The 11834-nt window shown below is 41.5% G+C and overlaps 1 protein-coding gene across 1 annotated transcript; it reads left to right on the forward strand.

The window, feature by feature from the left end:
• The first annotated feature begins 336 nt into the window (after nucleotides 1-336).
• LOC107825713 (uncharacterized) lies at nucleotides 337-4068 on the forward strand. The gene is made up of 6 exons (XM_016652608.2): nucleotides 337-702; nucleotides 1660-1827; nucleotides 2200-2446; nucleotides 2770-2919; nucleotides 3083-3348; nucleotides 3743-4068. The coding sequence occupies exons 1-6, from the start codon at nucleotides 442-444 to the stop codon at nucleotides 3896-3898; spliced, it is 1248 nt and encodes a 415-aa protein (XP_016508094.1). The 5' UTR covers nucleotides 337-441; the 3' UTR covers nucleotides 3899-4068.
• Nucleotides 4069-11834: the final 7766 nt, after the last annotated feature.

Below are 11834 nucleotides of genomic sequence, written 5' to 3' on the forward strand. Positions count from 1 at the left end.
TACCATATCATTATACCAAAATTTTTTATAAGATGCATATTAATATTAATAACATTATTATCTTTTACATAAAAAAAATTAATTATTAAAAGTGAAAGCAAAATTAGGAATCGATAACTTTGAAGAATCAATATTAACACTATTATTCCAACATCTCGTATCTTTTTATTTATTTTTAATTATGAATTTTATAGTATTTCTTATATAATTTCTATTTATCCAACTAAAATTTTCATAATTGTGTAATTTAAACGCAACGTGAAATGCAACTGATATCATTAGCTTAGGAAATTTCTGAAATTTATAAGTTGCATTTCGGGACTGCAATTATAAGTCAACTTATAAATAGAATTTTCGGTCAAAATTGCACATTGGCAAAAAACTCCCCAAAGCGGACGAGATTCTCAGAGTTCAAACATCAAACACCTAATAGGCGCTGAAATGGAGAACTCACCTTCTTCTTCCTCTTCCTCTTCATCACAGTATTTGCTACAAACCCTAACCACCAGAGGCTGGTGTTTCCGAGATGTCAATGAAGTAAATACACTAATTGCAGCTCAATCGTCGTCGTCATCATACACCGTTGATTCGATCGAATCGGAGCTCGTAAACATGGACTTGCGATCCATCGGTGGGAAATCTTTGCCCGATTTTTCTACTCTCCGTAAAGCGTCTCATTTTCAAGGCCCTAAAATCCTTCAAGTAATTATTCCTTTTCAATTCTCTTTATGTATTTTTGTTGCATAACGAATTTGTATAAATACATTATGTTTTTTTGTGTGTGTGTATTTTGTACTCCTTCCGTCTCTATTTATGTGACAATGTTCAAATTTTGACAGTCAAACTGGTTTGTCTTTGACCGTGAGTTTTTCATATACCTTTTTAAGTATTTTGAATTATTAATTATTGTGACTTATAGAATTTTTTAAGTAGTTTTCAAATATATAAATTAAAAAAAAACTTATTTCAGAATTAACGGTCAAAGTTAACTCGTTTGACTCTTGAAATCCGCAAACCGCCACATAAAGTGGGACAGAGGAAGTATTATTTTTGTGTACATCATGGATGTTAGTATTAGTAGCCAAATGATGATTGCTGTGACGCAGATTCAGTATTCAGAGTCAGTAGATTGTGATTAGGATGGTCTTTTTTTGTATAAATTTTTTATATATGTATATATGTTCGAGGATTCATCATGAAATTGGTTAGTTTTACGCTGGTTGCACTCCTCCTTTATCCTGGCTTGGAATCAGCAATGTGAGCAAGCTCTCACTGGCAGAATTAGTGAGCATTCATATAGTCGACCTTAACTTGTTTGGGACTGAGGCGTAGTTCGGTCCATCGGTGTAGAGGGGCTTGCCTTATAAGTTATCACCTTGGCGCCTGCACCAAAGCATCAACTAAGCAAGGCAAAGAGCACAACCTGAGTTACATTGAACAACACCGACGTTAAATTACTTTAGTAGAATCAGATTTCAATCAGTCTCTTCTTTTTTCATCCCCTCGCTATCTCTCCTTCCCCCTTTCAATGTGATATAAATTTCTTTATCGATAGTTTCTGTGCATGTAACTTTGATATTACTGAAAATTTGTCTGTCCAGACTTTGAACTTCTGCCGCCGAGCTTCTTTCCTTATTCTGTTATCATGGTCTTGAGCAGATATCTTCTGTTAGAGATATATCCCGAAGTAAAATGGCTGAGAGTTCTGGAACTTCTAACAATCGGCGTCTACTTAGATTAAGGCTCAGTGATGGGCACTCTGAAATAACTGCTGTAGAGTACTCTCATATACCTTCAATTCCTGATGATGTTGTTCCTGGCACTAAGGTAATCCCTTTCGCTATGACAATTTGATAGAAAACTCACAGTAGACGGGTAACTTTCTAATATACATCCTATTGGCTCGTGGCATACTGAAAATATGTATCTCTCATTGTTACTATTTTTAATCGTTCTTACAAAGAATTAGTCCTAAATTATGTTATTCTTGATTCCTGCTGGTTATTGGTACAATTTTTGACATATAATATAGACATTTAAAAGCTCATCAGAGGCTACCAACTTATGGCTGTAATTTATATCTAATTCCGGTTATAAAAATTCCAACTCATGACTGTCCTGTTTGTTGGTAGTATAATAAGATGTGCCGAACAGTTCTCATCAACAATAGTCCTCTTTTTTATATGTTCTGCTTTTCAGGTGCGCCTGGAAAACAAAGCTATAGTGCACAGTGGTATTGTGTGTTTGAGTGCCAAAACGATTACTGTTTTAGGAGGTAGTGTTAGTTCACTTTACGAGGAATGGCAGATGAACAAGAAATATTCAGGTTTCTCCCGTTCAACCTTGAAACAAGCACATGAGGATGGAACTGCTGGTCCACCACCATTTGAAAAGTTGCAGATTGGAGCTTTGCATAAACACCTTTCTCAGCAGAAGAGATATTCCGGTCAGAGGCGTGACATATTTTTTTGACAATATATGTTAGATATCCTGTCATCCTGAACCTAGATTTTTAACATGGGGGTCTGACATACCATCTTTAAACGATTGTACCTCTTATTAGGTGATCTGCAGAAGGCAATGAATGTTTTTGTTTGGGGGGAGGGTGGGTTGTAACCTTGCTCTCTTCGTATGTGGATATTGTAGTTATTTAGAGGGTGTTGATTTTTCCTCCAATATTACCAAGTCAAATATATCTCTTCTCAATACTCCTCTGTTGTGAAGCCGGTTCTGTTTCATTTGGTTAAAGTGCCTGTCTGACTTCTGCAGAAAAAGCTCAAAGTTCTACAGCTAGTCAAATGCATAGACACCAGAACCATGATTTAAGAACAGAGAGCGTGGGTAATGAACTGAAGCCACCTGCTCAGATTGAAAAGAATGAAGAAAAGTCAAGCACCTCTGAATCAAGGCCAAAGGAAGGTGTAGCCTACTCGTCAAATTGCTCTCTAAGGGAACTACTTGCTGCATTCTCTTAATACATCCTGAATTTCAATGTCGCGTGTCCTTTCAAGTAAACCGAAGTTTTAATTTCACTGTTTATTGAAGTTCTTTTCATCTTGACCTTCATCTCTTTGTCTGACAGTGGTCGAAGCAGTCCCTGTTCAAAACCAAGCAGCTGCACAAAAACTACTGCAGAAAATGAGTCAGCTTCGTGATGGTCATCGTTCAAGAGGGCAAAGATTCAGGGGAAGAGGAAGAGAGGAAGAGACAGAGGTCCTTACCCTAGATGAATGGGAAAGGAGAAAAACTGGTGCTAATCTTTCTGCAACACGTGATTTTCCTGATGTAAGCCAAGATGAAGAACTTGCAAGGCAGCTGCAACAGCAATTAGATTTGGAAGATATTCACGTAAGAATATATGGTTGTCAATATTCAAAAAATAGTGGCATCTAACCTATATTTTCATAATGTGGTTTCTATATGCCCCCTTTAAGTTATGATACGAAGATCAAGCCTCGGTCGATAATTGTCAATAATCCACTTACTAGAATAGGTTACAGCTTATATTTATTCAGTTATAACCAAATTTATAATTTTTGGGAATATGATTGCTTTGAGGTTTACCAGTTGAAGCAAAGAAGATGTTATAAAATTCCTCTTGCCTCTACGATTGGTAATAATGTCTCCAAAGTCCATGTGAACAATAATCGTTCTTAAAGCTCAGATAGAGTTATATTGACATATATTTCACCAGAGTTTACTGGGAAGTGCCATTTGATATAGTTCTTATACCAATTTTCAGGAACAAGACGGTACAACGACGGAGGCAGAGAATATTAGAATGAGCATGTTCACATTTGAAAGAGATGATGCTAGAGATTATGGTACAACAGGTTTTAGAGGAAGAGGTAGGGGAAGAGGAAGGGGAAGGGGAAGAGGTAGGGGAAGGAGAGGTTGACTTTCGTCTACTGTTCAGCCTTTCCCGTCTTTTCTTTTTCTAAGTTAGATTTGATAGTTTTTTGATATCACATACCATTTCTTTTTCTGGTGAATGCTGTTGAGCCAATGTAATGGACAAAGTATTCTATCTTTTTAAGTTTGACATCTGGAAGAAGTTATCTTTCATCTTTAGGCTGTACTTGACACTCAGTGCTTGCAATTTTGTTCTCTCCTGAGCTCACTTGGCAAAGTCTATTCTGTTTGGTTAGTCGCCCATCCGGTCTCAAATGTGTTTGTTTACTTGATCATAATCTCCCATTTCCTTACTTTTCCCTTTTATCTTCTTTGGCCATTTGGTATATATAACTGTTTGATCATCATAGCCATTATCATGTTTTAGGCTATATGTCTGTTCAGATATGTAGGACTAGTTATCAATGGGAAATGTGTTGTAAGTTCATATGTTGTAAGTTAACTTATGTAATGGGAAATATGTGTTTGACCTTTCAATAAACCAGATTGCAAATAGTCATTTTTTCAGCTACTAGTTTCGTTTATATAGACTGTCAATTTCCTTTAGCTGTTGAGAATTTATATTTCCAGCTTCAGTTTCCTTCATGCTTTCAAAAGTTTGCTTGCTGAAACAACCAAAGCTAACTAGCTTCCTAAGAATTTTAGAGCCTATACAAGTTTATTTATTCAGTTTAGTCGCATGCTCTTCTATGCACTAATTAGAGGCGAATTTAGAATTTAAATTTGTCGAATTTAATCTTTAAAGTTTAAACTTTTTTAGTGTGAACTCACTGTACTTTTAAAATTATAGGTTTAGAATCTAATATTTGTTGAAATTATGTATTTTCTTTTACCTAAATATTTGTATTTTGTGTCAAAAATAATACTAGGTCCGATGCTCGTTTTCCTTCCTTGCTCAATAAAGGCTGTCGAGCTGTTTACTCGTGGCTATCACTTATTTGTCACAATTGCTTGTTTGTCGACCGGCGTCTCTTTTGAGACTTTCCTTGGGTATCCTTAATTTTATTTTTATTGACCATGTGCGTTTCGGGTCCCATTCAGCTCATATATCAACAATACATTCTTTTTGTTTTGGTTTTCTACCTGATATCTCCTATTCGCACTAAAATTTTAATATTGAAACAATCTCTATACATTTACTAGTGTATTCGGTAGAATTCGAGCTCGCCTACGATATGGTAGATTAGGTTCAGAACATGACAATCAAGGGCTAAAGATCGACCTCAAGTCCCACCGAGCTAGAACTCGGAGTCAGAACGTCTGCCTTTGAAAACATTGAGTTCGTGATCCCGGAATCGCCTCTAGTCCCGAACGAGCTCGAAAAAATATTATTAGCATAACCAACAGAAGACCGAAACATCCATGACCGGTCGGATATTACGGCGGGAATCTCGACGTATATTAGTAAGGAACCGGCAATCAGCAAATCAAGGGATTTTTACCTTTTATAGAATTGTACCTAAAGTAGGACTCCTTTACTATATAAAGGGGGGTCTGATAATTCATAGAACACATGGTAATACGTATTCCAAAGCAATATATTATTATTCTCCTTAAACTCTTATTCTTCTGTGTCTTGATACCGATCGAAGTGCGTTCGGCTCGAGGGTGGCTAATTTTGGCCTTCTGGTGCAATCACACCTGCAGAATTTAGCTCGCATGTGCGAGCTCGCAGAAGCGACCAGGCATGGGTTGAGGTCGAGGTCGCAGAAGCGAGTAGATGGTCCGAAGAAGCGACTAGGCATGGGTTGAGGCCGAGGTCACAAAAGCGAGCAGATTGTCTAAAGAAGCGACCAGGCATGGGTTGAGGTCGAGGTCGCAGAAGAGACCAGACATGGGTTGAGGCCGAGGTCGCAGAAGCGACTGCTCGATCGCAGAAACGGCATCGAATCTCTAATACCGGTTGAAGTCGAAGAACCAAGTCTCAGGTTCCGATATGCAACCAAGGAATCGAACGACGAGGCCATGAATACAAGCCTGGAGCTATTAGATAAAAAGCGCCAAGCCGCCCTTGTTCGGTTGGCTTCCCAAAAGCAGCGGATCGAGAGGCATTAAAATCGAAGAGTTAACCTTCGGCATTTCAATATCGGGGACTTGGTGTTAAGGAAGGTCACGCTGAGTACCTGGAACCCGAACGAAGGGAAGTTGGGGCTGAACTGCGAAGGTCCTTATCAAATTATCGAGATCACTGGCAAGGGATCGTACAAACTCGGAACAATGAACGGTGAGCGACTACCGAACAACTGGAACATAACTCACTTGAAGCGATTTTACTGCTAAGGTACGACCTCATTCATTCCTTTTACTTATTTGTATTTTTAACTAACACTCGCAGGCGGCCGTTAAAGAACGACACAACTTTTAGGCCTGAAAGCATGAGTTGCACTCTGTTTCCCTTGAACCGGTTTTGTCCCAAATGGGTTTTTCGGTAAGGTTTTTAACAAAGGCAACAGTAAATCATGCTAACTTATAAATTGAAGGCCGATTATGAACAAGTATCGGAGATCACGACAACATTATTCGAGGCCTCTCTACGATCGTCCCAAACACTGGGGGGCATCACCCTCGGATAACGACTTTAGCAAGGAAAGAAACTTTTTGATTGAATGGTCTCGGCTCGATCGATAGGACTTACTGTAAGGGTCAAACGGTCAAATGAATCGTTCCCACATAGACTGATTGAGCCTTGACACAAAACTTGTACGCATGTGTAACTATTACGCACAAGAATAAAAAAAAGTCTCGACCGTGCGGATAAATATCTTGCCCCTTAAAAAAATTTCCTTTTTCTCTTAAGGAATTTTCTATATCCGATCCCCTAAAGGCATCGAGCCCAAGGGATGCCTTTATTCGGTTTCAAACGATCTCTCCCACTCGGGGACTGTCGTGCCGAAAAAAATTCGGACGGCACGGGCTATCAGAGCCCGGGGGCACAAGACCTATTAGGCAGCACCCGAACTAAAAGGCTACGGCCATCCCCATTCGGGGACTGTTATCTTAGGCAAGTCCAGATAACTCGATGTGGCAAGCCAACAGGGAAACACCCGAACTAAAAGGCTATAGCCATATTAAAACGGCTCGGAGACGTCCGAGACCCGTAACAAAAAACAAGGCCTTGAAAAATTTCTAAACTGGTTCTAAAGGCTACCTCGGCAAACTAAATTCTAAAAAATTATAAATACTTTGGGGAAAAGGTTTGGTCATACCGAACCCGCACGATACCTTAAACAAAATAATATCAAATGCAAGGCCTGTTCGAACCACCGAACATGGCCTAACTAGTTCATGCTAAGGCATTTCGATCTTTGCGAACATAAAGAATAAAGCAAAGAAAAACAAAACTCAAAAATTGTCAAAGGAAAAAAGAAGCCTCGTATTATATATATACATAAAGTCTTTACAAAGGCCAAACGGCCTTGACAAAAAAAGTACAAAAATACAAAAAATAAAGAAAAAATGTACAAGGAACTTAAACGGTCTGGTCTTCAATGGAGCCCGCCTCGTCGCCAAGATCTTCGGAGTCTCCTCCACCCTCAGATCCGCTCGAACCCTCGGAGCCTTCTTTATCCTCTAGATAAGCCAACTTCTTAGACTCGGCTCTGAGCCCCTTAGTACTCTCGATTTTGGCCGATAAGTCGGATCCCCGAGCATGAATCTCCCTTCGGGATTTCCGTTTTGCATGCTCGACGATATCCTTCGTTCGATCCTGGGCCGCCTCGGCATCAGCCTTATATTGGGCCACCATCTCATCGGCATTGGTTTTAACCACCAAGACCACCGACTTGGCCATTTTGAGCTCCTTGGCAAGATTTTCTCGATCAGAGACGGCCGTACTTAGCTGAGACTGGAGCTCCTCAACCTTTTTGGCCTACACCTCGGCCTTTTCCTTTGCCGCTCGAAGTTGGGTCTCAGCCGAGGTCAGCTGCGCCCGAACAGTTTCATTTTTCTAGGCCAGACGGTCCATCCTGCCTCTCTATTCATCGGTCTCGGCCTTGACAGCATCCATCTCAGCTCGAAGTTAGGCGATCCGGTCGATTTTCTGTTGGACTTGCGGATTTCGACTGTTAGTCACCGAGTCTAGCTCGTCGTCACTAACCTCAAATATTTTTACCTGCTCGACCAGGTCGGCATTCTCCTTCCGAGCCACCTCCAGCTCATCCCCTTCATGTTGCTCGCTGAGAAGTTTGTAGGTATTTCTCTTCTCAGTGAGCCCTCGGGCCTCGACCTCAAGCTGGTTCAGCTCGTCCCGATATCAGAGAAAGGCCTCATGATGAAGCACTGAGGCCTGCATACACAAAGAAAAATGTTAGGATTGTGAGCACCTAATTTTTGACCATGTTTAAATTTTTCACCACTCTTTAGTATGTAAATATATTTTAAGTTTAATCTATATATTTTTAGCTCTTATATCACCTTCTATAGGTGTTACTTAAGAAAATTATATCCCACTATGAATTAACGTCATCAAGAGATATTTGAAGTTACCTGGTTTAGCGCTTGTTGTGCTTCATTGAACAGGCAGGGCACGTCCACCTCGTTCATCTTAGATTGGTCTTCCTCGGTCACCAAACGTCGAAGGTATCTGGACACCCTTACGGGGGCAGAGAGGACCCGGTCATCCTCCGGAACGGACATGACGATCAACCATTTCTGGTCGGGATCCACATTCGGAGCTGGGAACCGATTGACTAATTTCGGGATTGAAGAAGGCCCGCTTGTTCTCGACGATGAACTCTTCTTCGGCACCTCTGGGTCACCCAACCCGGTGACATCCTCCGTGGCAGTAGAATCCACGCCATCAAAAAAATTGCGGAAGGGGTCGTCCGCTCCGTAGGCCCCCTCATAGGGATGTTCTTTCACCGTTGGAGCCTCGTTGTACATGAACTCAGTGAACGAAGGCGACTCGGTGATGTCTATCACACCGAGTGCCTCCTTTGGGGAATCACCCACATCTCGGGAAGCTTCGATTATGGCCTACTCATCGACCTCCCTAACTTGAGATAGATTGGCCTTGCCTCTCTCTGGTTCGGAGGCCCCTTGCCCTTCGAGTCGCAATGACACGTATGCCATCAGTTCGAAGGCTTCATCTTCTTCTTCGGATTCATCCCTCAACCGATAGAGTGAATCCGAAGATGGCGCTCGAGCACTGGTGCTTTATTTAGACTTACGCACCAGCCTTCTCTTTGTCTTCTTCTTCTCCGAGCTCGTAGAACTCATAGCCCATTTTTTATTTCTTCTCTTCGGCCTGTCTCGGAGCAGGGGACTAGGTAGGTAAGTTCTCACCACCGGATAAAGGCCTCAGTGTGACGTCTTTGGATAAACTTGTAAAAGGAAATGAAACAAGTGAAAACTTAACGACACGAGAGAAACTCAAATGTTACTTACACGGTAAAGGAATCTCACTATGAGAACGAGCCTCCCACCGGCCCTTTGAAAGTTCGCGCCATGAACGCTCAGAATACGACCTTTGTAACACGATGCCCTCGACCCACTCCTTGAGTCGAGGGACTGCATTTGGGACTCGAGTGGCAATTGCACCACCACAAAACACTGGTAAGAAGGAAGGAAAAAAGCATAAAATTACGTGAGATATTCCACTTCTCGGGGAACAACATGCGATCAGCTGGGATCAAGTCTGAGGTCCTCACTCGGACAAAACGGCCTAACCAACCTCGATCCCGATCTCCATCAATGCTCGAGAATGGGGCTTTACTAGCCCGACACGCGAGCTTGATCAGTCCCCCCCCCATCTCCTAAAAAAATATTTGAGGACTGTATAGGTGCATGAGGTGGTCGACAGTGAACGGGCATCCATCAATCTTGCTCACGAAGAACCGAAGAAGGATCACGATCCTCTAGAATTAAGGGTGAATTTGATCGAGGCATAACTCGTATCTTTTGCAAAAGTCAATGATGATCGGATCTAATGAGCCCAGCATAAAGGGATAAGTGTAAACACTTAAATATCCCTCGACGTGGGTGGTGATGTCTTCATCGGGACCAGGAACCACCACATGCTTGTCGACCCAGTTGCAATCCTTTTTTTTATCGTATGGAGGACCTCTTCAGTGATCGAGCATATATATCTCGAGACCTCCTCACACTGGCCTTGTACTAGGGAAGGTTTTTGACCTTGAAATTGGCGGTTACTGAGCATCCTTCAGGGACGAATATCTTTAATGGGGGTTCCGGTACTGGTTCCTCGATAGCAGTACACTAAACGGTCTCTTCGGTAGCCGGCCACGAGGTAGAAGAATTTTCTTTTTGGGGAATGATTTTTGAAGTCTTCGCCGTGTCTTTGAAAATGAAGGCAAAATGAGGGAAAAAAGGAAGTTAAAGGAGTGTGCTTTATGGTTTGGGATGAAGACGAATAAAAGTTCTTATAAAAGATCTCAAATAATCAGGATATAAGTGCCATAAAGTTTAATATTTCTAAAGTACGAGGAAAGAAGGTTTGGATGAAAAGTTGAATGAACAAATGAGGGGGTATTTATAGTTTTTCAGCGACGATTCACATCCAGAAGCGGACGACCGGCAACTGACAAGCATTTAATGCCACTAAGACTTGACTGACGAGACATTTCGCTTATTTTGTCGTTTCTGTCGCGGGGTATCGAAGTAAGAATCGGAAGCTCGTGTCGTTTCTCGTCATCTACTCTCCGAAAACTGAGGGGACTATCTGTATATGGTCGAAATCAAGCTCGCCTACGACATGGAAGGTTAGGCTCAGAACATGACAATCAAGGGCTGAAGATCGACCCCAAGTCCCACCGAGCTAGAACACGGGGTTAGAACGCTGCCTTCGAGAACATTGAGTTTTTGATCCCAGAATCGACCCTAGACCCAAACGAGCTCGAAGAAACATTGTTAGCATAACCAATAGAAGACCGAAACATCTGTAACCGGTCGGATATTACGGCGGGAATCTCAGCGTATATCAGTAAGGAACCGACAATCAGCAAATCAAGGAATTTTTACCTTTTATAGAATTGTACCTAAAGTAGGACTCCTCTACTATATAAAGGGGGGATCTAATAATTCATAGAACACATGGTAACACGTATTCCAAAGAAATACATTATTATTCTCCTTAAGCTTTTATTCTTCTGTGTCTTGATACCGATCGAAGTACGTTCGGCTCGAGGGTGGCTAATTTTGGCCTTCTGGTGCAATCGCACCTGCAGAATTTAGCTCACAGGTGTGAGCTCGCATAAACGACCCCTGGGTTGAGGCCGAGGTCGCAGAAGCGAGAAGATGGTCCGAAGAAGCGACTAGGCATGGGTTGAGGCCGAGGTCACATAAGCGAGCAGATTATCCGAAGAAGCGACCAGGCATGGGTTGAGGTCGAGGTCGCAGAAGCGACCAGACATGGGTTGAGGCCAAGGTCGCAGAAGCGACTGCTCGACCGCAGAAACGGCTAAGTTAGTTGCAGGTGCGAAAAGCCCTGGACTGAACATATAATTCGGGGGTTGGCCATTTTTACCCATTTTTGGATTTTAAGAGCTCGGGTGAGGTGATTGTCAGGAGATTTTTCAAGGAAAATATTGGGGTAAGTGTTCTTAACTCAATTTTGGTCAAATCACCCGAATCCATGGTTGTTTTTAACATATAATTGGTGATTTAAGTTGGAAGATTTAGAAAACCCTCTTGGTTTAAATTGAAGATTTGAGGGTCGAGTTGATGTCGGAATTTAGTAAATTTGGTATGGTTGGACTCGTGGTTGAACGGGCGTTCATATTTTATAACTTTTGTCGGGTTCTGAGATGTGGACCCTGCTGGCAATTTTTGAGTTAATTTCGAATTTATTTTGGAAAATTAGTTTCTTATAGAACTAATTCCAATAATTTGTATTGACTGAATCGAATTAACTGTGACTAGATACAAGGCTTTCGGAGGCCAATTCATGAGGCAAAGGCATAGCG

This window comes from Nicotiana tabacum, chromosome 21 (assembly GCF_000715075.1).
Source record: "Nicotiana tabacum cultivar K326 chromosome 21, ASM71507v2, whole genome shotgun sequence".
Taxonomy (NCBI): domain Eukaryota; kingdom Viridiplantae; phylum Streptophyta; class Magnoliopsida; order Solanales; family Solanaceae; genus Nicotiana; species Nicotiana tabacum.